The sequence below is a fragment of the Panthera onca genome, chromosome D1 (genome assembly GCF_046562875.1).
Source record: "Panthera onca isolate mPanOnc1 chromosome D1, mPanOnc1 haplotype 2, whole genome shotgun sequence".
NCBI classification, from domain to species: domain Eukaryota; kingdom Metazoa; phylum Chordata; class Mammalia; order Carnivora; family Felidae; genus Panthera; species Panthera onca.
In genome coordinates, this window is record NC_138348.1 from 49,652,203 (window position 1) to 49,675,684 (window position 23,482).

General features: G+C 48.2%; 1 protein-coding gene across 10 annotated transcripts in view; it reads left to right on the forward strand.

Annotated features, from left to right (window-relative positions):
* Positions 1-23,482, forward strand: part of DENND2B (DENN domain containing 2B) — a 156,770-nt gene that overhangs the window by 115,043 nt on the left and 18,245 nt on the right. For 8 of the 10 annotated variants that reach the window (XM_081790310.1, XM_081790311.1, XM_081790308.1 and 5 more), the window contains 6 exons: positions 7,240-8,484; positions 11,924-12,060; positions 19,454-19,605; positions 21,114-21,329; positions 22,360-22,456; positions 23,054-23,098. In XM_081790310.1, the coding sequence (XP_081646436.1) occupies positions 7,240-8,484; positions 11,924-12,060; positions 19,454-19,605; positions 21,114-21,329; positions 22,360-22,456; positions 23,054-23,098 (1,892 nt within the window). The remainder of the gene's footprint in view (positions 1-7,239; positions 8,485-11,923; positions 12,061-19,453; positions 19,606-21,113; positions 21,330-22,359; positions 22,457-23,053; positions 23,099-23,482) is intronic. The other 2 variants (XM_081790315.1, XM_081790316.1) reach the window with 2 other exon arrangements.

The window sequence follows — 23,482 nt, forward strand, 5'->3', positions numbered from 1 at the left end:
TTTTATCTCTGTAAATGTTGGTTTTGGCCAGTCCCATGCTGCGGTGTTGGCATGCGCGCCTGTGCCGAGAGCAGATCTGGCTGCCTGCTGACAAGGCAGTGGTGTGAGTGTTGCGTTTCACAGTGTCTGCCTTCCCAGGGGCAAACCTGGGATTTTAGAATAAAGAGCAAGAGATGATCAGAGCAGAGTCTTAGATGTCTTTTAGCTGTGTTGTATTTACTTTTATATTTCTTTTATATTCCTGGAGCCATTTATGGTGTTCAAGCACTTTTGAAAAGTACATCATTTTAGCCACAAGCAAGTGTTTTTCCTGTTTTATGGATAAAGAATCTGAGGCACAGAGGATTTAGGTGACTTTTCCATGAGTACATCCAGGAAGTGATGGGACCAGGACCAGAGGAAACCCAGGTTTTTAGACTCTTAGTCTGTTATATGATTTTTGCCTTATGGGAGAGGGCTTTGGGAACTGTCACCTGCCCTCTGGGCTGCACTGAGTGCTTTGTGTAACTTTTTGTATTGTTCTTCAGGTCATATATCAACAAGAGGGGGAGGCAGGGAAGTCTGTGCCTGTCCTGGGCAGGCAAAAGGAGACCTAAGTTTTAACCATTTATTTTTTATTCATTCATTTAGTCGTTCAACATAAACATTAATTCCTGCTAAATTCTAGATGCAGTACAAAGAATGGGGGATACGAAGATTAATAAGACTCTGTTACCACCTTCAACTAGGTCCATTCATTGTCTAGTAAGGGAGGCAAGTGAGGAAATAATATAGTCCAATAACATGTTACAAGTACCATAACAGACATTTTTACAGGCTCAGTGGAGGCATCAAAACATAGCTGTCTCCACCTGGATGAAGGGGGTAGGATCAAGAGAGATTCCAGAGTGCAGCTACAGAGATATGTAAGTGACCAAGCCAGCATTCCAGGCAAAGGAAACAACGTGGGAAGCCTAGAAGCATGAAAAGCAAGGAGTTTGACGTGGGTAGGATACAGGATTGCATGTAAGAAAAGACTGTGAGATGACAAAAGAAAAAATAAATAGGGGAAAGGAGTTTGATGTGGGTAGGATACAGGATTGCATGTAAGAAAAAATAGTGAGATGACAGAGGAAAAATAAATAAGGACCAGATCATGAGGGGCCTTGACATCCATGTCAATGAATTTGCACTTCATTCTGTGGATAGTGGGGAGTGTCAAGCATGAGGAGTTTCCCTTACTAGAAAGATGTCAGAAGATAAGAGGATTGATGAGAACTGGGTTAAGGTTGAAGGCAGAGAGAGAGATTAAGAGATTGTTTCAATAGTCCCGGTGAAAGATCAGATCTGAAAGAAGTAGCAGCAGTGGGGATGATGAGGAAGGGGACATATCTGAGAGATGTGAAGGATGTAAAATTGGTAGGACTTAGTCATTATGTAGATCTGTGTGTTTGGGGAAGGAGCTGGGTACATATGGTTGAAGGAGCGGGAAACAAAGAACAAATCTGGATCTTTTCTCCCCTCTGTGGAATGAGTTGGAAAACACGAAAGCAGTAAAAGCCAATGGTGGAAGCATAAAGCAGCACAGGGATGAGACTACGTGAGAAGATACTCAGCCCAGGTGGATGAGAGTGAGAACAAAAGGGATTCTCCAGTCTAAGGGCAACCCTTCTAGATGGACATTGGATCCCCATCCCCTTTACTGCTTGCTTAAGGACATTGCTCCTGAATTTGCCTGCTTTCATCCTGCACCAACAGCTTTTCTCACCACAGTGAGTCTAGTCACCCTACGACATTATTACAGTATTGTTGATTGCATTCCCTATGCTGTACTCTTCATCTCTGTGACTTATTTATTTTATAGCTGGAAGGTTGTACCTCTTAATCCCTTTCACCTATTTTGCCCATCCCCCCACCTCCCTCCCTTTTGGCAATGATTAGTTTGTTTTCTGTGTTTAAGGATTTGTTTGTTTGTTTAGATTCCATATATAAGTGTAGTCATGTGGTTTTTGTCTTTTTCTATCTTATTTCATTTAGTATAATACCTTATAGTTCATCCCTGCTGTCATAAATGGCAAGATCTCATTCTTTTTTATGGTTTAGTAATACTCCACTGTGTATTGGTATATGTGTGTGTACATCTTCATTATCCAGTCATCTGTTGATAAACACTTAGGTTGCTTTTGTATCTTGGCTATTGTGAATAATGCTGCAATAAACATAGAAGTGCATACTTCTTTTTGAATTATTGCTTTCATTTTCTTTGGGTAAATACCCAGTAGTGGTATTACTACATCAGATGGCATTTCTATTTATTTTATTTTAGAGAGAGAGAGAGAAGAGAGTGCACTAGCGGGGAAGGGGGGCAGAGAGAGAGAAAGAGAAGCCCAAGCAGGCTCCACACTGAATGCAGAGCCTGATGCAGGGCTTGATCCCATGACCCTGGGGTTATTACCCAAGCCAAAATCAAGAATCAGGCACTCAACCAACTGAGCTACCCATGCGCCCTTCTATTTTTATTTATTTATTTTTATTTTATTTTTTTTAATGTTTTATTTATTTTTGAGACAGAGACAGAGCATGATCGGGGGAGGGTCAGAGAGAGAGGGAGACACAGAATCTGAAGCAGGCTCCAGTCTCTGAGCTGTCAGCACGGAGCCCGACGCGGGGCTTGAACTCACGGACCGTGAGATCATGACCTGAGCCGAAGTCGGACACTTAACCGACTGAGCCACTCAGGCGCCCCTATTTTTGATCTCTTGAGGAACCTTGATACTGTTCTCCACAGTAGTTGTACCAATATACATTCCAACCAAAAGTATACAAGGGTTCCCTTTTTTCCATATGCTCGCCAGTGCTTATTATTTCTTGTCTTTGTGATACTGGCCACTTTGGGGGGGGCAAAGACTAATGGAAGCTGATTCTATTCTTGGGATTACAGAACTAGCTCCATTTGTAGGGAGTGCTCAGAGGAGATTCTCAGAAGAGTGCCAGAGCCCCTAGTAAAGAGAGTGAGATCCAAACATCAAGACCATGGAGATCCAAGACCAAGACCATCGAGACCAACAACTGCTCTATGGGGAAGTGGAGGAGAGGCACAGGGATGGAAGGTCCAGGGCAGTGGTTTTGCACTGGGATAGGGCAGGCCAATTATACACAAGGCTGGCCTTTCCCACCTGCATCATTTTACTGTTGCATTGTAGCAAACCACCCGAAAACGTAGTGGTTTAGAACAGTTTATTCTCACGTTTCTGTGCATTTACTGGGCAGTTCCTCCACTGGTTTCCTCTGGAGTCACTCATGTAGCCAAGTTCACTTGGATCCAAGATGACCTCACTCACGTGTTAGACTCACGTGTCAGGCTCACACTGAAGCAGGCTGTCGGCTGCAGGGACCTCAGTTGCGCTCCTCTTGTCCTCTAAAAGACTAGACTGGCTTCCTTACATGACATTCTCAGGGTAGCATTCTAGGTATATAAAGGGGGCTTCTGCAAGGCCTCTTGAGGCCTCAGGTTTGGAACTTCACTTAATTTCTACTCCATTCTTTTGGTCAAAGCATATCACAAGATCAACCTAGATTTAAGGGGCAGAAAAATAGAATCCACATTTTGATAGCATGAGCTGCAAAAGATTTATAGCCATTTTTAATTTACTTCCCTCCCCTTTCACCCCAGATGTTTAGAATCTAAGAACAAAGGTAAGCTCTTTGAAAAAGTTTGCCAAGCAATTGTTCTGAGTGCTGAGCCCCTCATTAATATTAGTTATTATCTGGCTAAGATTGATTGCTATGTGTTAGCCACTGAGCTCAACACTTGACATATGTTGTCTCTATTCCTTACAATAATCCCCAGAGATGTGTGCTTTTTTAACTTCCATTTTACAGATCAAGATACTAAGGTTTAAAGAGTTGAAGTCATTTGCTGAAAGTCATGTAACTTGGTAGTGGCTATGCTGAAATGTGAACCCTAAGGCTTTCTAATGTTCTTACCCTCTGTTGAGAACAACTGGCCTAGCATAACCATTAAGTGAAAAACTTAATACTAACGATAATTACAGTCATAGTGAGTTACAGTGTACGATATCAGCTCACATCCATAGTCTCATTTGCCCATTATGACAACCCAATGACGTAGTTGGATCGGTTTTGAGGGATTGAAACTGGAAGCTCAGAGTGAGCAGCTTTGCCCAAGGTCACATTCCTAAAAAGGTAGAATTAGAAACAGGGAGAGTTAAGTGAGAATGGCATGAAGGCAAGGGCTTATCTATATTGTTTACAAATTTATTCCTAGAACCCTGGAGTGAGTGATGAACCTGGAGATGCCTGGGCTCCAGGCCCCTTTTTTCATCCCAAGCTGATACAGCACTTGGGGCCTGGCCTGTGTGTGAGACTGTGCAAGGAATACCTATAGCTCTGGCCACAGCTCAGCAATGATACAGAGACCAGGACCTTTAAAGGCAAGGGTCAGTCTCTTCTCTATTTGATGATTCATGCGAGGAGGGAAACTAAACTTTAGTTACAGCAGGGTAGGCATTTAGGCATTGAGAGAATTTCTTGCTTTGTGGAGATTTCTCCATGCTGGAACTACTACGGGAAGTTAGGGAGCCATTTGTTGTGAAATCATGCTGGAATCAGACCAGAGATCCTTACCCTATTTCTTTCCCACCTGTGGGAACTGTGCCACACACATCTACTCCCCATAAGTACAGTGGCTTCATGGCCTGATGACTTCTCATCTTGGGAGTTTGAGGAGACGCATCTCTAAGGGAGCATATCAAAATGTCTGGAGCAATGAGGCATAATCAAAAGGCTTCCTAAGAGATTCTGAGTCTCATTAGATGCCTGTCATCTCCCACTAGATTTTAAACTTCACAAGGACATGAATTTTTGTCTCTTTTGTTTATTCTTTTTTTTTTTTTTTAACGTTTTATTTATTTTTGAGACAGGGAGAGACAGAGCATGAACAGAGGAGGGTCAGAGAGAGGGAGACACAGAATCTGAAACAGGCTCCAGGCTCTGAGCTGTCAGCACAGAGCCCGACACGGTGCTCGAACTCATGGACCGCGAGATCATGACCTGAGCCGAAGTCGGCCGCTTAACCGACTGAGCCACCCAGGCGCCCCTTTTGTTTATTCTTATATCTAGCACCTAGAGCAGAGCCTGGTCCATAGTAGATGCTCACTAAGTATTTGTTGAATGAAAAAACACAAATTAAAGTTGTTTTCTATTCAAGGCATCTTCTCCCACCTCCAATTGAGAATAGCTGAAACAGAATCCTTTGTGTAGTCCAGACTTTACTGGCTTACAGGGCTGGACTGATGGCCTTCTGTATCCATGGTTCTGTGAAATAAATGAGGGACTTCAGGCCTCCCTCGATTGTGAGTAGGTTGGGATCTCCCCAGGCTCAAGCTTGGCACATTGCCCTGCTGCTGCCTACTCTAGGGAGCGCTGAGGCTTATTCTTTTCACACGTCCTTACTGAGCAGAGTCTCTTTGGTCATTGGCTTGGCTGGGCACTGAATTTCTCTCATCTGTGCCCATGTACACGTGGGATGGCTCTTGTTTGACTTGCCCTTTTAAAAACAACTTAAGCATGTTGAGGTTTCCTGTTGATCGGGGGCAGCCAGAGGCTATGACCCAACAGGGAATTGTCGGCCAATCCCTGACTCACCCAAGCTACGGTTTTCTGTGTGTGAGCAAGCAGTGACAGCAGGCTGGCTTGAGGGCAGCTGGCTGCCTTCCTGTGGATGGCATGGGACTCTGGAGCCTATGAGGCTACTGCCCGGCTTTAAGGCCCATGGTGTTAGGGTCAGGTAGGCCTTTGTAGTATGTGGTGTTGGCAAAAACCCTGCTGTCTTTGAACTAAAATTGTTTGAGAAGAAGGCTGGAAGTTGACAGTGAACTGAAAAGATAGTCCTCTCGTGGTTCTTGTCAATAAGCTCACCTTTACCTTTTTGTTTCTTTATTTGTCCTTCATTCACTGAGCACCTTACAGATACTGAGGATGTGTCCTTCCACCTGGAAGAAATCGTGGTCTAGTAGGGGAGAGGTCTAGAGGTCTTGAGGGGAAGAGGTCCCTGATCCTTATAAATGCACTGTTTGAGACAGGGCTGTGCCCAGTGCTGTGATGGTTCCTGCCGAGTTATGTCCTGGAGCCTAGGCAGTTGACAAAGATGGCAGAGGCCACTGCTTTGTCTTCAGAGGGGGCCACATCATATACCGTAAATTCCTGTCCTGGCTTCCCTCCTCACTAGCTGAGGGGCCTTGGATGAGATATTTAGCCTTTCTGGGCTTCATTGTTTTTCATTTGTAAAATGAAGATAATAATAAACAATAATTATTATATAGAGTTTTTGTGAAGACTAAATGAGTTAACAGTATGTATTATTTAGAACTATTCCTCATATCTGATAAGATCTATGTGTGGATTTAGAGCTAGAAGTGGCCAGTGCTTGTTTGAAGGGATGCCACCGCTGGAAGGTAGAGCTGCCTGAGGAGCTGGCCTCCTTTCCCCATGGGCGTCCTCACTGACAGGGCCAAGAGGACTCTTTCTTGAGGGACCCTTCTGATCCTTTTGAGACCTTCAGAGATCTGAATTCTGGTCAGGACTCAAGCTGAGCTGCATATGTTGTGGTGGTAACAGAAGTCTCAGGGGAGACAGGGCTTTGTTAAAGAGACAGATCAAAGCACTTGGGTGTATATTTGGGGCACTGCAGGAAGTAGTGTGCTGGAGATGCTTTCTAGCAGCTCCTGAGAACTGATCACTAGCATTTCTTCCCAATGTCACATTCAGTGAGGTCATGTTGGTAGCTTAAAATCAGCCACAATAGGAATATTTATACCATGGAAGTTGGCAAACATTACAGATCTGTGCTTTGTCTTTCAGAGGGCCGATGGCTAAATATTTTGCAGACACCACTGGCCTTACTGTGCTCTAGTTGGCAGATGTAGATTCTGGGGATCCTCTCACCTGACACAGAGCTGGCTTCTGCTCCAGATGGTACTCAGGGTCTCTGGGCTTGAACTGGGCAGAGAGACCCATTGAGTTTGGCCTGCTGTGGATAAGGAGCTGTTCCTTTCCTTGAGGATGGCTTTGGGGGTGTATTACTTGAATAGAGTACTTTGAGCTTGCACGTCCTGTAGGAAAGAGTTACTTAGCTCTCTACAAATGTAACACCATACCTCTGGTTGTCGGGCCACTCACTGCCATTTTCTCTTCTTTTCCTTTTGTTTTTGTTTTTGTTTTTGTTTTTGTTGGTTTTAGGTCTCAGTCAGTCTCTCCACCTCCAGTTCTCTCCCCACCAAGGAGTCCCATCTACCCATTCAGTGATAGTGAAACGTCAGCCTGCAGGTACCCAAGCCGCTCCAGCTCCCGGCTGCTCCTCAAGGACTGGCACCCCCGTGATCTTTCACCCCCAAATCTTCAAGCTCACTCCCCAGACACTTCACCACCTATCTGTCCTCTCAAGGCCACCAACTTCAGTTATTTGGACAGAAGCCCTTCAGTGTGCAAGAGAGAGGACCAGAAGGAGAATGTCCAAGGGGCAGCCCAGGATGTAGAGGGAGTAGCTGCTTGCCTCCCCCTTGCCCAGAGCACCCCATCCCTGGGGCCGGGAACCGGCTCACGGAGCTCCTTTCTGAACCGCACTGGCAACCGTGCCCATAGCCTGGGCATCCGGGAGAAGATCTCAGCATGGGAGGGTCGCCGAGAGGCTTCGCCCAGGATGAGCATGTGTGGGGAGAAGCGGGAGGGCTCTGGGGGCGAGTGGGCGGTCAGTGAAGGCTGTCCCAGCGTGGCGCCATCCCCCTGCAGCTCAGAAAAAACCTTTGATTTCAAGGGCCTCCGGAGGATGAGCAGGACCTTCTCAGAGTGTTCCTACCCTGAGACCGAGGAGGAGGGAGAGGCGCTCCCTGTCCGGGACTCTTTCTACCGGCTAGAGAGACGGGCAGGCCGGAGTGAGCCCAGTGCCTTCCTCAGGGGGCATGGCAGTAGGAAAGAGAGCTCAGCAGTGCTGAGTCGGATCCAGAAAATTGAACAGGCCCTGAAGGAGCAGCCAGGCCGGGGACTCCCCCAGCTCCCCAGCAGCTGCTACAGTGTAGACCGAGGGAAAAGGAAGACTGGGACCTTGGGAACCTTGGAGGAACTGACAGGGAGCACGAGTGTGAGCACTGGCAACCGGGCAGGAGGAGTGGCTGGAGTTGGGGTGGAGGCAGGCCCACCCCTGGAGAGAGAAGGCAGTGGCTCCACTAAGCCAGGGACCCCGGGAAATAGCCTGAGCTCCCAGCTGCTGCCATCAAAGAGCTCCCTTGATCCCGCTGTGAACCCTGTTCCCAAACCCAAGCGCACCTTTGAATATGAGGCTGACAAGAATCCCAAGAGTAAGCCAAGCAATGGTCTACCTCCTTCGCCCACACCTGCTGCTCCACCCCCCCTGCCCTCCACCCCAGCCCCTCCAGTCACCCGGAGACCCAAGAAGGACACGCGTGGTCACCGCAAGTCCCAGAGCAGGTAACGAATGTTCCTCCAGTGTCTTCACAGCCGGGTACTGTGGCTTTCTTTTCGATGGAAGATGCGAAAGCAGACTGTAGTTGTGGGTCACAGTCAGAAGTGCTTCATGGATCCTGAAGCAGTGAGTAATTGTCAGGTGGTGACATGAATTAGGTGAAAAAGAAATTGTTCTGCTCTTGCAGGATAAGGATACATAAACGTGAGTGGGAGGATGAAAATGCTTCTTCCAAATGCTGTCTACTGAAGGTGTGGGCTGGATTTGGCCTTGGGGGGAGAGTTGGGCTACGTCTTGAGCCCTGTTGGAACTGCTTTGGTCCTTGTGGGAAAGGTAGGACCACCTTACTTTTAGATAGAATGGGCAGTCCTTTGAGGAACGTAGGATCTTAGTCTCATGACTACCTGAAATGCCAGCATTAGAAACTTATTTCCTTGAGGGAATCATTATCTGAATACTGCATGTTGCCATTAACATAGTAGCATCAATACATTTAAGATGATTTTCTCTCTCCTGAGGGCTGCCTGGCCATTTAGGGATCCTGGGCCTTTAGGAAGAGGAGATCCTTGGATCGTGAAAGGGGAGACTGATGGAAAAAGGTGTCAAAGAATATTTTACTGGTTTTTTGGCCACGTTCAAGAATGGCCTGTCCTGACACTGTCATTAGCTTCCTGCTCAGTCTCAGCATTCTTGACCCTGGACTACCTGGGCTGTCTCCACAGTTATAGTGACTGACTGGGCACTGGAGCTGCTAGGGTTGTGAAAGTTGACAGACACCTTATTCTCTGAATTGGGGTAGGCGGGAGCCCGCCTCCTTAGAAAGGCCTGTCTGCTTCTCCCTCACTGCCTTTCTCTTCTAACCCAAAGTCAGATGGCATTTGGGCTTATTTTACTTCTCGGGGTTCTTCGGTCGGGCCTAATACTTCAGGCTACACCCAGCATACCATTCAGGGATACCATCACATAGATAACTGCTCAGCCATGAGAGGAAGACATCAGAAAGTTTCAGGTGCATGGGCCAGAAGAGCCCTGGGCTAAGGGTAATCCTATGTTTTGGCTTACCCCAACATGCTTACTGGCTCTCAAGACTTTAACAGCCTGCCAGGAGTGTTTGCTTTGTTCTGATTTATCCATTTCTATAAATACCCATCTAGAGCCTGCCATGCACTAAACCTTGTACTGGATAAGGGGACACAGGGTCAAATAAGATACGGTTCTTCTATTCTTCCATTCTTGATGTGGTACAGGAGGTATATCACAGATAAATCCTAGATGCTCTATGTGACACGATCCATGTCAGTGTAGGATGCTACAGAGACCCAGAGGAAGAGGCAGCTAAATTAGACAGGGGAGTGCGGGAAGCCTCCTTATAGAGGGAGTTGTTGAGCTAAATTTAGAAGAACAAAAAAGCAGTTAGCTAGGTGGAAAAGGGGATGTGGGAGAGTATATCAGCCCGAAGGTTTAACACATACTCGTGTACATGTTACATTTATATATAATATATACACACACATATACCATATATGGTGGAGTCACTTCACATAATAATTAACATAGCAAATTAAAAAATCTGTGCTCTTGGAAAAAAAGAGAGACCATTCAAAAAGTATAAGTTCTTTTATTTGCCTATTCATACAGTGGCATATTCCCTGGAGGAGCATGAGATGGTAAGTTTGTTTCGGTTGTGTCAGGCATGATTCTTATATTTAACAATTTTTTATTTAAAAAATACCAACCAAGTATTTCTTTTGGTATTCAACCAAAAAAAAAAAAAAAAAAAAAAAAGAAAGAAATCTGTTAAAAATAAATCTGTGGAGAAACTGACTATATTAGTCTTAATTAAAGACAGTGTGTGTTGGTCTTCAATGTGGTATCTTCCTGAGGGATTTTCAAGGGTAATTTGGCTGAACATGATTTGTATATCTGTATATTTGAGAACTATCTGCAAAAGATGTTGACCTCACAGTATATATGTTAATGAAAGCTTGATCTCAGACCGCCAGTATCTGTGAGCCAACATTCAGGAACCACTGCACTTAATCATTGGATATTTAACTGGGTCAGAAGTCTAGGTCAGAGACAGACTTGGGAGCCATCATAGTAGGAATGGTAGATATAGCAATGGCCATCAGTATTTGGCTCCCGGAGAGCACAGAGTGAGAGAAAGAATCCTGAAGACAGAACTCTGAGAGACTCTGGCATTTAAAAGGCAAGTGGAAAAGGTATATCCCTCACATGAACCTGAAAACTAATTGCCAAAGAAGCTGTTGACTGTGTCATGGAGGTGAAGGGAGGAGGGTGCTGGTGTAGAGTGTTCAGCTGTGTCAAGTGCTACAGGATAGCTAGGCAAGCTGAGAACAGAATGTGGCTTTTAGGACACCTTTAGTCCTTGACTTGCACCCCAAGACTCTGAGAAGTTGTTCATTAAACAAGAGAGAAAGGCTGAAATATCTAATGGTAACCAAAAGAAGAGGGAGGTGTTAATGGATGGGAGGAGGTCTTCAGTCAGTATCTTTCCTTTCTCCCCCCTCCCCAGGAGTCTGCTGGGACCTGCCTTGGAGAGGGAGAGGACGCACCTGGGTCAAGTCTTAGATAACGGAGGAGAGGAGTAGAGAGTACTGTGGGCTCAAGCTGTCTGAGGAGCTAACAAGCCGTGGTTTTGAAATTCTGTAGTAGAGGGGATGGCTATTTGCAGTATGGAAAGGAGCAGCTGACTAGCTCAAGGGAAGCTGGGTCTTGGAAGTAGCTTCTGGCTGCAAATTGCCCTCCTTGGTCCACCTCAGAAATGGTATGATTTGTTTGGAGATCTCAGCCCTTCCTCTTCTAACGATGCACCTATCACCACCTGATTCCCTGACCCCCAAACAGCCCTGGGCATCACCCATCCACTGTTGAGCCCTTACTACCTGTTCAGAGCAGGAGCGCTTGCTAGGATGCGGGCATAATGGAGGCTCCAGAGGCTGAACAGGCACTCCATTCTGTGGTACTGGCAGATACTTCGCAAGGATGATAGGCTCCGGGGCTTGGAGGCCCAGGTCAAAAGCTCAGACCCTGGAGTCAGACAGCCTCGGTGAGTCCGGCCACTTGTCACTTCATCTCCCTGAGCCTCCATCTCCTCATTCATAAAATGGCACAATAGCTAGTAGCAGCATTGTGAAGATTAATGAGGTCCATGAGCAAGGTGTTTGACATAGCATCTGATACATCGCACCCTTTTTAGCTGTGGGATTTGTTACTGGTATGATTAGCAGGCACCGAGGCTGGGGTCTCTCAGACCATTTATCTTCTCATTTGAATGGTAAGTTTGGATCCACCTTGATACATTGCTTGGTAGCTGGTTTGTGAGGAGGACCTCTGGTCTTTGCTGTTGCCCATGGCCATTCCCCCAGTGAGGCAGTTGGAATCTAGTTCTGCTGAAATGACCCATGCTCTTGTTATCCACAGAAAATCCTTTGAGTTTGAGGATGCATCCAGTCTCCAGTCCCTGTATCCCTCTTCTCCCACTGAGAATGGTACTGAGAGCCAACCCAAGTTTGGATCCAAAAGCACTTTAGAAGAAAATGCCTATGAAGATATTGTGGGTAAGCTGTGGTAGAGGTGGTGGGCTGGCTTATCTCTGGGGGCTGCAGAACAGGAACAGGAGGGACACTCCCAGGTTCCACTTCATTCACTGGGGGCAGACATGGCCCAGCTTCTGGAACTTCTCAAGAAAATGGGCATCAGGGGAAGCATCTTGGAAAAGACTGAGCAGCTAAGATATTAAAGCCTGACCTTGAATGAACTGAAACTGAAAGGGCTTCTGGGACCACAGTAAGGGGAAAACCATATCATTCCTTTTATTTTCAGAAGGCTTCCTTAGCTGTGTGTCCTTCCTTAGCTGTGTAATCTTAGGCAAATCACGTTTCTGAGGCCTGTTTCCTCTTATAAAGTGATAATGATGATACGTTAATAACAACAACAACAACAATAATAATAATAATAATAATAATACCTCAAAGGATTATTGTTAGGATTCAATGAGATAAAATGTATATCAGAGTACCTAGCACAGTGCCTGGTCCTTAATATATATTTCTTCTACTTTCTCTTAAAGTAAATGGTATCAAGAAAGCATCTGGGATTTTATTCTGCTTGCATACTAACAAGTTTAGCCTTCCCTGGCTTCACAGATGCTGGCCGAAGACACAAGACTCTTGGATCACAGTCAAAGGATTTATTACTCATGGCACAGCAGGCAGCACATGGGTCCCCTTGCTCCCAGGTCCCCTGAGGCAGTGTGGAGGAGGTCCAGGTTGAAACTGCACTTACATGTGGGTCTGTGTACCAGGAGGAACTTCAGGCTGAAGGAACCCCAGTCTTTCCAGGGGGTGGCTAGCAAACATGCCCAACCTTTGCCCCACAAGGAGGTCTTGTTTTTATTATTCTGGCCAGGAAACAAACCGCCTCTTCCCTGGAGGAAGGCACTATCTCTACCTTCTGAGGTTGTTTGCTATACATCTTTGAAAAGACAGTCTGGATAGGTCCTTCCCCTTGCTCAAAAGTCAGAAATGTAAAATACCATGGAGAATTGTCCTTCAACAACTGGGAGGACTTGGTGTTGGCAAACTTGTGTTCCAGGGTCAACAAAAAACCGGTAGTCTAGGCTGCGTTGGGTTTATTTTGGGCTTTCATTTGAATCCTGGTCTCATTCTCTTTAGTGGGGCTTCAGTTTTGTTGGAGTAAAGTGTGTGTGAGTGTCACTCAAGAGAAGCAGTGTGCTTGTGCGCTTGACCCCTCCTCTCTCATCTCTGGCTCTGTCTCATCTCTGTGTTAGGCCTTGAGGCTGGAGACCCTTGCAAGTTCGTAGTTAACATATTAGAGAGAAAAACGGCCCTAATGGAGAACCCTCCAGATTCTCCTAAGACTAGAGAATCTTGGGAAGAGGGGGTCGTCTATTCCCTCATTTGATCTTTGCCACCAGTTTCATAGTTTTCTCCTGATAACTTGCTGGGCCAGCATTTCTGGGGAAATAGCAGCAGTGCTTGGATCCACATAGGCACTGCTTCCCCAGGAGCAGAATGTATAGTATATAGCCATCCAAAATTAGGTCATAACAGGAATACTGTGGGATTGAGGTCCCTAGAATAGCAAAAGGGTTTAGGGAGGGAGGCCTTTTCTCTTAACCCTGGGAAAAAGCATTGTACATATAGTCACCCAGAGTTGAGGTCAAGACCTGTGGGGATCAGCTCCATATCCCCATCTTCCTCCCCACTCCAGTTTCAGGATACATTTCTGTTTCCTCTAGTTTAGAAGAAACCAGAATGTGTTATTGCTGCCCAGGGCCCTCCAGAGCACCCAGTGTGGCTGCTGCAGTGGGCCAAGGAGGCTATGGTTCTTAACTCCCTTCCCCCAGTAGACCAGGCACTGTCCACACTGTGATCCTCTTCTCTGAGAAGGCTTTGCAGCCTTTCTGTGCTGTCCTGTCATTTCAGGCGGGGAAATGTTTTGTATCAGCTGAACTGAAATAAGAGAAAGGGATGCTTCAACCATCTCTCCCTGTGCGGAGTTCCATGATCCAAGGCTCTGTCTGGGCTTGTTTGGGGACCATATCTGGTGGTACAGGGGGAGATGAGAATCTGAGGGGCACTGTCCTAGGAAACAGAACTGTTCTCTGGCCTTCTTAGGTCAGGTTAGGGAGAAGAGGGAGAGAGAGGCAAGTATGTCTGGGTCTCAGTCTCTTCACTTAGTAGAGGGGACTTACTGCCACTTTGGGATGTTGTATGAGGAGGCAAAGAAATATAGGAGCAGCTTGGATGCTTCTTGAATGTGTGAGTTAGAGCTGGGGGTAAGGGCTGGTATGGGATGAGGTTGGAGTTAGGGTGTATTCCTTAGCTGCTCACCTGGCTTCTGGATCTTTGGAGCATTATGCAGAGAGTACGGGAGGAGTACTCAGGAAAGTGTTAGAGGGAAGGCAGGGGAGTGACCCAGACACCTGGGTTTTGCTTCTGCTTTGTGGGGTGTGGGTGTAGTTAGTTCAGTGCCCTGGATATGGCTTCCTCCTTTGTATCCCCCACAACAGTGCTGTCTGAATTTCTAGACTTGACCAGGGAGGCTAGAGGGAAGTACAAGAGAGAATATCTCTCTCAGATTCTGGTTGATTTATCCCCTTCTCCTTCCCCGGAGACAGGCCCAAGAATTTGGACACCGCCCCCCCCCCCCCCCCCCCCCCCCCCCCGAGGCTTCACCAGGGCCTTTGTTGCTGAACTCTGAATGTCAGTTTCACTTTTGCCTGGGATTGACCAGTGCTTAGGACTTCCCAGGAGCCTTCTCTCTGTTCTTGGCCCAGCCTGTGCTCTATGAGGTTAAGGTCGTTTCTGGTTCTGTTTGGATTAACGAACTCTTATGTTGCCTTGCTTGCACAGTGACAGACAAAGCTTTGTTTTGGGTGTGTGATAATGGGGCCGGCGGGGGGCAGGGAGCACTCACGTTAAATCTCCATCTTGGGGACCAGTTGATTGGATTGGAGTTTCTGGTCTGTTAGAGGTTGAGTATCAGTTGGCCCAGAAACTAACATGTCTTCTCTGTGAGCAGTGGACTTGAATGAGGGGCCTCAGGGAATTTGCTGGCCTCCTGCCCACACCAGGCATGATGCCTGGGGACCTGTGGTGGGATATTCTAAAACAGGCTGAGGTTTATCCTGCTAATTTGCAATAGAGGGGTTCAAAAATAAAGTTACTGTCTTGTTGCTTTCTGGGGCTGTTAATTCTCGCCTGTCCAATTTGACATCTGCCCCTGAAGATGCTGCTATTCTACAAAGCCTTATAATCATTTGCATTTTGAGCCTGACACTTAAAAATGCACCCAAGGAAGCAGCTTGTTAGGGAGTTATGTGGAGTGGCCTCGGCGCCTGACCAGGGAGCCTGGACTGCATTCCTGCAGAGGTTCCCACTCCCATCAGCTAGTTGGGGCTGAGGGAGAGTTTCCAGGAACTTGAACGGGATGGGAGCTGGGGACAGAGCCAGTTAGCCTGACTGCAAAGCGTTTTGAACCTCTGTTCTTTCTGCCTTCTTATTTGTCCCCAGGCAGGAAGGTAGTAAGGAACATAGGGCACCTAACAGCATTGAGGCTGCAACCCAGAGTGTGTTGTGGGGGATTTGGGCCTTTATCCTGGCCCTCTCTCCACCTTGGGAAGGAGGGGAAGAAGCTGAGAACCAGGAGAAACAGCTGGTTCAAACCGGGAGAGGTTTTGACAGGGAAGCTGTAGACTGGGCCCTAATCAGGGTGTGGTCAGGAAGCTTAGGATTGTGTTGGGAGAAATTCTCAGTGCCTATGCATATTCACACACATTTTGTCCCTAACTGGTTCTTCCAGTGTGTGTGTGTGTGTGTGTGTGTGTGTGTGTGTGTGTGTGTGTTGAGTGAGTGCTGTTTGGTACATGTGGTTAATGACCAAAGTTGCTGTGGGGAGAAATGGGGGCAGGGCTAGGTGGGTGGGGTGGGTTTCTTCCTTTGAGAGGATCAGTGTGATAAGTTTGGTCTCTGACAAGCCCCTTTAAAACAGTGCAAAGCAGAAGTTCTTGGCGATGCCCTTGTTCCATATCTCATCAGCAAAGCTGGGAAGGGCTGAGACCTCTGGCTTCCCCAGCTGGGCTTGATGTGATGGGGCTGCTCAGGTCCAGGCTTCTGGGGAAGAGGGCCTACCTCTTTTCCCACTCCTAGGGCATTGTGGTGCGGACCACCCTTGAGGAAGCTGTGTGAGTGGGAATGCAGGTAAAAGTCTGGTGTCTACCCGGCTTCCTGTCTCCCACCCATGCCCCTGCTAAATCTTTCCCATACTCACTCAGCTGTAGCTTCTCCAGCCTTGCTGTTGTCTTGTTTCCCCAGAGGGAGTTCGGAGCCCTTTTCCCCAACCCTCCTCCTCTCCCAATTCTGAGCCATTGCTTCGGGGTTAATTTTCTCTTGGCAGGTTCAGGTGTGGTTCTACTCAGGGCCTGCTTGGTCTCTGCATATTCCCATCCCCTGGGCACCCTTAGTCTCTGGAAAAAATGACTGGGGGTATGTCCCCTGAGACAGTTCCAAAACAGTGGCCAGGAACAGTCTTGGAAGTCAAGAGTTGCAGGTGAACTAGGGCTGTGAAGGCCCAGCTAAGGGTGGGGAGGCAGGGCTTGGGCCAGCAGTCATTTCCTGGAGAAGGGATTAGTGGCCTGCTTATATCAGAGAGGATTTTAAGCATTGCTGAAGAAGAAAGAAGCTGGTGTTAAGGCTGGGAAGACAGGAGGGGCATTGAGGCTTTCCTGAAATTTTGTTTCCAGAGGCAATACTAGTATTGAGACCCTGGTGTTCCCAGCTGTTTTCTTGTCACTGATGTGTATCAACATTGTACTTCTATTACTTCCCTGGACCTCAGTCCCTTATATCTATTTCTTAGAGCTTTGGATTTTATATCAGTTTTCAAGGCTCTGATTCTTGGGGAAGAAAGAAGGAAGAGAAGGAAGGTGAGAGGGAGAAGAAAGGAATGAGGGAAGGATGGAGGAAAGAGGGTTTGTGTTGGGAGTCATGTCATGGCACTCAGAATCTATTAGGAAGTTTAGAAACATCTGTCTAAAGCAGTCGTTCTTAATGGGGCAGGGGAGTAATTTCAACCATCCACCCATCCTTCCTTCCTTCCTTCCTTCCTTCCTTCCTTCCCTCCCTCCCTCCCTCCCTCCCTCCTTCGTTCCATACATTCATCCATCCATTCACCCATCCATGCATTTATCCATCTGCTCAGGGGACATTTGAGAGTGTCTGGAGACATTTCTGGTTATTACAACAGAGGTGGTGCTACTGTCATCTAGTGGATTGAGGCCAGGGTTGCTGCTGAACATCCTACAAATGCACAGGAAAGGCTACCACCACAAGAATTTCCCAGCCCCAAATGTCAGTAATTTGAGAAACTCTGATCTAAAGGACTTGAGACAAGGTCATCCTGTTGGTTTGAGGGATGATGATAAGGACTTTGGCTGGTCATCCAGGTCAAGGCAGTTTGGATTTGATGAGCTTGGAATAAATGTTCTTCCTGCCCCCATCTGAGCAGTGATGCTCTGGTCCTGTTTCCCACTATCAGGAAGATTGTGTCCTGGCATTCTTGATTCCTTGATCCACCCACCTCATCAATACAGAATATATTTTGGAGGGAGACCAAGAAGTACTGAGTCTCTCCTGACTCTTCTCTAAGTGCCTAGAGTAGGGTAGGCTGGATGCCAGGTTTGATACTTGGCTTCTTGAGGCAGCGTTGCTGGGCCAGCTCTGCTTAGTCAGGACTCTGGAATGGAGACAAGTCATATTCATAGCATGACTGTGTTACAGGAAAACTCCGCTCAATTGCTGGGGACTCTGCGTGGTGCTCGGAATCACTTCATCCAGTCCCAAATCCTTTCTTGACCCATTCTTGACTCAAGTTCAAGAGATTTGCGTTGCTCCCATGGCACCCTTCCTTCACATCTCTTCCCTCCCCCTACCTCTGTTGAATGCATTTCCTAAATTCATTGTGATTTTTCATGATAATAATAAATAGATCCCCCCAGTCTGGGGGATTTTGAGGGGGGTAACTGTAGATTCCCCCAGTTGGGGGGAAACTGAGAATTCTGTAAGCATATAGGGATTAGTTTTTCTTTTGTGTTCCATCCTAGAAAAGCTTACACTGTCAGTGGCCTTGTTTCTAGTCATATGGCTCTTTATTCTGTCTGCTCCCTGAGAAGTGGTATTTGAACTCCTCCTGGGTGTGAGGCACATCCAGGCATCTGCAGGGCTCAGCAGTCACTAGGCTCCATTCTGGTGCTGACCAGGGAAAAGAGGAGTGAGGCCTGTTCTCTTTGTATGCTACCCCCAGCACAGCCTAATGCTGGTCACTGGTGCCTAGGTCCCACGTCCCAGACAGGGGCATTGATGTGGCAGGGAGGATATGGAAAGACAAGGAAAAGAGGAGCAGAGGGCTGTATTCACTCACAGTGCCCACAGATCCGTTGCAGGCTTGAGCCAGGACTGACCTGGCTCATGATGTTATTGGAGTGTAGCAACGTCCAGGGATGGTTGTAGGGAAAGAGGCAGGCAGGTATGGCTATGGGCAGGAGTTGCTTTTATGGGCAGGGACTGTGCTGTCAACTTCCCGAGGTTTGCTCGTAGTGACAGTACAGTGCCTACTGCCAGGGTTTCAAGAATTCGTCCTGAAAAGCAAAAACTCCCCACCCTCACCCCTAGGCCCAGGCTGCTGTCAGGCCTTTCACACCTCCCTATGTCATAGCAGGAGGGCTTATTCCAAAAGGGGAGTGAAGATCAATCTGTTTTTCCAGGTCAGCAGTAGAGGAATTAGAGTGACACTGTAATGAGAGCAGTACATTGAGCAGATCGTTACTGAAATCTCACTACTTGACTGACAGTGTTCTGGTGTGGGGGTTATCTGTGGACCGGATGGTAGACCTGCCCTGAAAGAGCGGTGCACGGTAGAGTGATTGAGAGGGAAGCCTGGGAGCGCCTTGCTCCTTATAGTTCATCAGTGTTCCTCCATGCCCATCCCGTAGAGTGGTCTTCAGGGAGCATTGCTAATGGGACAGGCTGGTGACCTCTGAAAGCCTTTCCTACCTTGAACTGTATATCTCTGGGGCTTTCACAGCAGAGGAACTGGAGCCAAGGAACGACGCCTGGTGTTGGCTTTGTCCTCTGGCTGGGTGCAGGCAGGGGTAGCTGAGCCAGTCTTGTGCAATCTCTGAATTTATAAAGCAGAGGCCAGACAAGGCTGAGCTGAAGTGGGGGTGGGGGTGGGGGGGTTCGCTTCTGGTTTTGGAGCCGGGATCTGTTTGTAGCCTCCCCACTGCAGACGGGCAGCTGTATGACTCATGGGCTGAAGGGCCAGGCAGAAGCCATTCTCTTTGGTTCACAGGAATTCTGCTTGTTTATTTGTGAGTGCATGTGTTTCCTCCTTCCCTTCTCCCCGTCTCTAACTTCTCCCCCTCTGCAGGAGATCTACCCAAGGAGAATCCATACGAGGATGTGGACTTGAAGAGCCGAAGAGCAGGACGAAAATCCCAGCAACTGTCTGAAAACTCCTTGGACTCTTTGCACAGGATGTGGGGTCCTCAGGACAGGAAGTACAACAACCCACCCACTCAGGTAACTGCAGCCCTGACTTGAGCCAGTGCGAGGGCCACAGGAGAGGCCTGTCCCACCAGGGTTTGGGCCCACTTCCACTCACGCTCTTTCCCTCATAGTGCTTGACAAAGGAGGTGACCTCAGGAAAGGCCTCTGCATGCAGGGACTAATGTCATGTCAGAATCCTCACGGGGAAGTGAGGCATGCCCTTGGGGCACCCTGCCCCATGCTCTTCCCTTCACTGCTTGAGCTCTGAGCTGCAACACCAAGGCATGAGCCTCTGCCGCCTCCTGTCTTATCATTGTTCTTGCTCCCCTTCTGTGGGTAACAGAAAGATGGGGGCCCTGGTTGGAGTCCTGATATTCTGCAGCTCTGGCAGAAATGATCTCAGTACTGGCATTTGGGGGCCAGGCATAGACCCAAGACCCAGATTTGGAGAGGTAGATGCGTGTCTACCAGACCTGGAGCCACTTGTGTTGGAGGAAGTAAGAATGAATCTTTAAGGACTGATAGAAGGCAGAATGAGAAAAAAGACGGAGTCAAAGGAGGCCCTAGACTCTAGCTCATTCTGGCCTTATCTGGGGTGGACAGGAAGCAGGAGAATGGACCTACCCAGGCAATTCGAATTTTCTTTGCAAATGGAGGGACCTGGATATTTTGTAACATTGGCTAAAGAATAGAGAAATTTCTTCTGGTTTTGGAACGATGTAATCATTTTTATACAAGAGTCACCTTTCTAATGTGCTGTATTCAAACAGGCTTCCACTGAACTTATGTTGCCAGACTGGTTGGGTGGGAAGAGGGCCTTGGGGGACGGGAGGAAGGAGGACTTAGTGAAGAGTGATGAGAGGGAATTCCAGATGCAGACAGTGGGTAGGAGGCAGGCCGAGTTGGCAGGGGTGCTGCCTTTCTAGCAGTGAGTTGGGTCTGCGAAGAGTAAGGTGCCCTGTTGGGAGGAGTGTTGGTCTAGATGGAGAGAGTAGATCAGGGCCAGGGAGGGGCAGCTGGGTGAAGGCAACTGGCTATGAGGCCCACCTTGCCAGGCTTTGATAGATAGTGAGAGCCCAGAGCCCTTCTGTTTTTCTTGGAAGAAGTAAGCAGGACCAGGCTGTCATGTGGATTATGACCCCTGCTAAAGAAGCCTTTTAGGGCTGGACTGGGGGCTCGGGGTTGGTGGGAGGTTGGGGTGGGGGGAGACTAGCTCCATCAGCCAGGATGAATAATGAGCAAAGTCTAAGCCTTGCCCCAAAGCTCACAAGGAGCCCCCAGAATTCCTGCTTGGCCTTATCTTTTCACTCAGATGAGAGCCCAGTTTTCTTAGCCTCTGCTTTCTTTTTTTCTGGCAGAGGTGGTTCAGCTTCCTTTGTAGAAGCATGTATCTAATCTAGCCCTGACCTGCTGATTAGCAGCTGAGGTCTTAAAAGAGGAAACCCAGGCAGAGGGAAATTCCAGGATGGGATTCGGGGAGCCAGGGATGCCAGCCAAGGCATGTGGTGAACCCCTCTCCCATGTCTTCTCTCCCATGCCAGCTATCCCTGAAACCCAACAGCCAGTCCCTGCGCAGTGGGAACTGGTCAGAAAGGAAGAGCCACCGGCTGCCACGATTACCCAAAAGGCACAGCCATGACGACATGCTGCTGCTGGCTCAGCTGAGCCTGCCGTCTTCACCCTCTAGCCTTAATGAGGACAGCCTCAGCACCACAAGTGAGCTGCTGTCCAGCCGAAGGGCCCGCCGCATTCCCAAGGTAGCCTCCCCAGAGGAGCCAACGAGGGCTGGGCAGGTGGGTGGGCAGGTGGGCAGCTCTTCCCTCTCTCCCTCCCTCCCTCCCTCCCTCCCTCCCTCCCTCCCTCCCTCCCTCCCTTCCTTCCTTCCTTCCTTCCTTCCTTCCTTCCCTCCCTCCCTCCCTCCCTCCCTCCCTAATCTGGGGCTACTTCCTCAATTCTCTTTGAATAAATTCTCGGTCCTCACACTGGCCCTTTCTCTTTCATCTGGTTAATTCTCTATCTTATTACCAAAGATGCATTAATGAGTAATAAATGAGTGCACAGATATTAGGGCAAGGACAGGCTAGCCTCTCCCCCAGGGAGCACTCTATGCCATTGGATGAATGGAAACCAGTCCTTTAGGAGACTCCCCATTAGTGAGTGTGGGGTGTGCATTTGGAGATCTCTGCACGTTAAACACTTCTAGGCTTTGAAGGACCTAGGACTCAAACATGAGTCTTCCTTTCTCTGACTCTCAGAATTGAGAGTTTTCAGCAATGATTTGCACACACAGGCAGTCAGACCCAAATCCCCAGCCCAAAGCTGCAGGATTTAGCCAAATGGTATTTTTAGCTTGCAAACAATGCTTGGGTATATTGGGAATTTAGCTCCTTCCTGTCGGGGCCCCAGGTTATAGCCTAGAGGGAAAGGCTCGAATCTTTGTTCCTGTTATTATGTCTGAGGAGCTCTTTGTCTCCTTTGGTTCAGTGACTCTGGGGACCCAGAAGCTCCCATCCTGTCTAGTTTGATCACAGTTCCTTCCTCTAGGGAGCTAAGTTTAACATCGTTGCACATTGGGGCAGGAGACCAGTTAGGGGATGAGGTAAAGAGCAACCAGACAGTCTGCACTCAGGGTCAGTGCAGCAGGGAGACCAGTACCGGGCCCAGTGTCAGGAGGGCAGAAAGCTTGCACCTGAGGGAATGAATGGGCTACTAATCAGCCTTCTTGGAAGTAGGGGCAACTGCTTACCTCACCAGGGTTACCTCACCCTCCCTGCTTTTCTCACCCAGCTTGTCCAAAGAATTAACTCCATCTACAACGCCAAGAGGGGAAAGAAGAGGTTAAAAAAGCTGTCTATGTCCAGCATTGAGACAGCATCACTGAGAGGTAGGCCTTGATATCTGAGCTGGTTCAGATATCTGGGGCCCTTGGACGTTAGGAATGGGGAGAGGCACGGACTTGCCTCAATTTACCCTTCTTTGGGCGGATCACAGGATTCTGCTGCCTTCTAGGAAGGTAGAGTCCTGCCAAGAAGTAGCACATAGAAGGGGAGGGCCAAAGAGGGAAGGAAGCCATGGGATGGGTTAGTTCAGGCTTTGGGCTGCACGGCCCTGATTAGGGAGGTGGGTGTGGGAATCTGCTTCTGGCAAAAGGAAAGGCCGGGCTTATAGAGCTCTGTGGTCTGTTTCCCATTTCAAATCTTCGCGTCCTGGAAGCAAGCCCTGTGTTCCAGACCTATAGGCCTCTCTTCTGGTTCAGCCTCCAGCTCAGGCCTTCAGCAGCTTTCCCCAGATCAGGACTGGGTGGAGAGGGGTTTGTATAGCAGTTAGCACCTTCAGTTTGAACTCAGGGGACCCTGGGCCCATAGAAGCCCAGACTAGGTATGATCCATCCCTTGTGAGGATAGCTGGGAGGGGGGCATGGAGAACATTGGCTGTGGGGCGGTGGCTCAGCAAGCGTGCACTCCTGCTGTTACTTTTCCAGATGAGAATAGTGAGAGCGAGAGCGACTCTGACGACAGGTTCAAAGGTGAGGTGTGGCTCCCCAAGAGCATGGAACCCCTTCCCAGCCCTCTCTGTAGGGACTCGCCCCCCTCCCTCTACACATATAGTTCCAACGTCCCCATTTGGCCTGCTTTGGAGAGGCAACAGGCAGGCAGGATAGCAGCCAACAGAGCAAGGAACTATAGGGGAGCCTCTCCTACTGCATGCAAGGCAGCTCTGCCAAGTTGAACTCAGACAGCCCCCTTCACCTGGACTTCCACAAGGTGTTATCCCCAAGAGTTAGGTGCTAGATTTCCCTGGTAAATGCTGCAAATCTGGAGGTTTAGAGATGGGTTTAGAAGATTGCAAGTACCTCTTCTGGCTTAAGAAACGTGCCATGGTCTGAGGAAAACTGGTCCTCTGGAGGCCC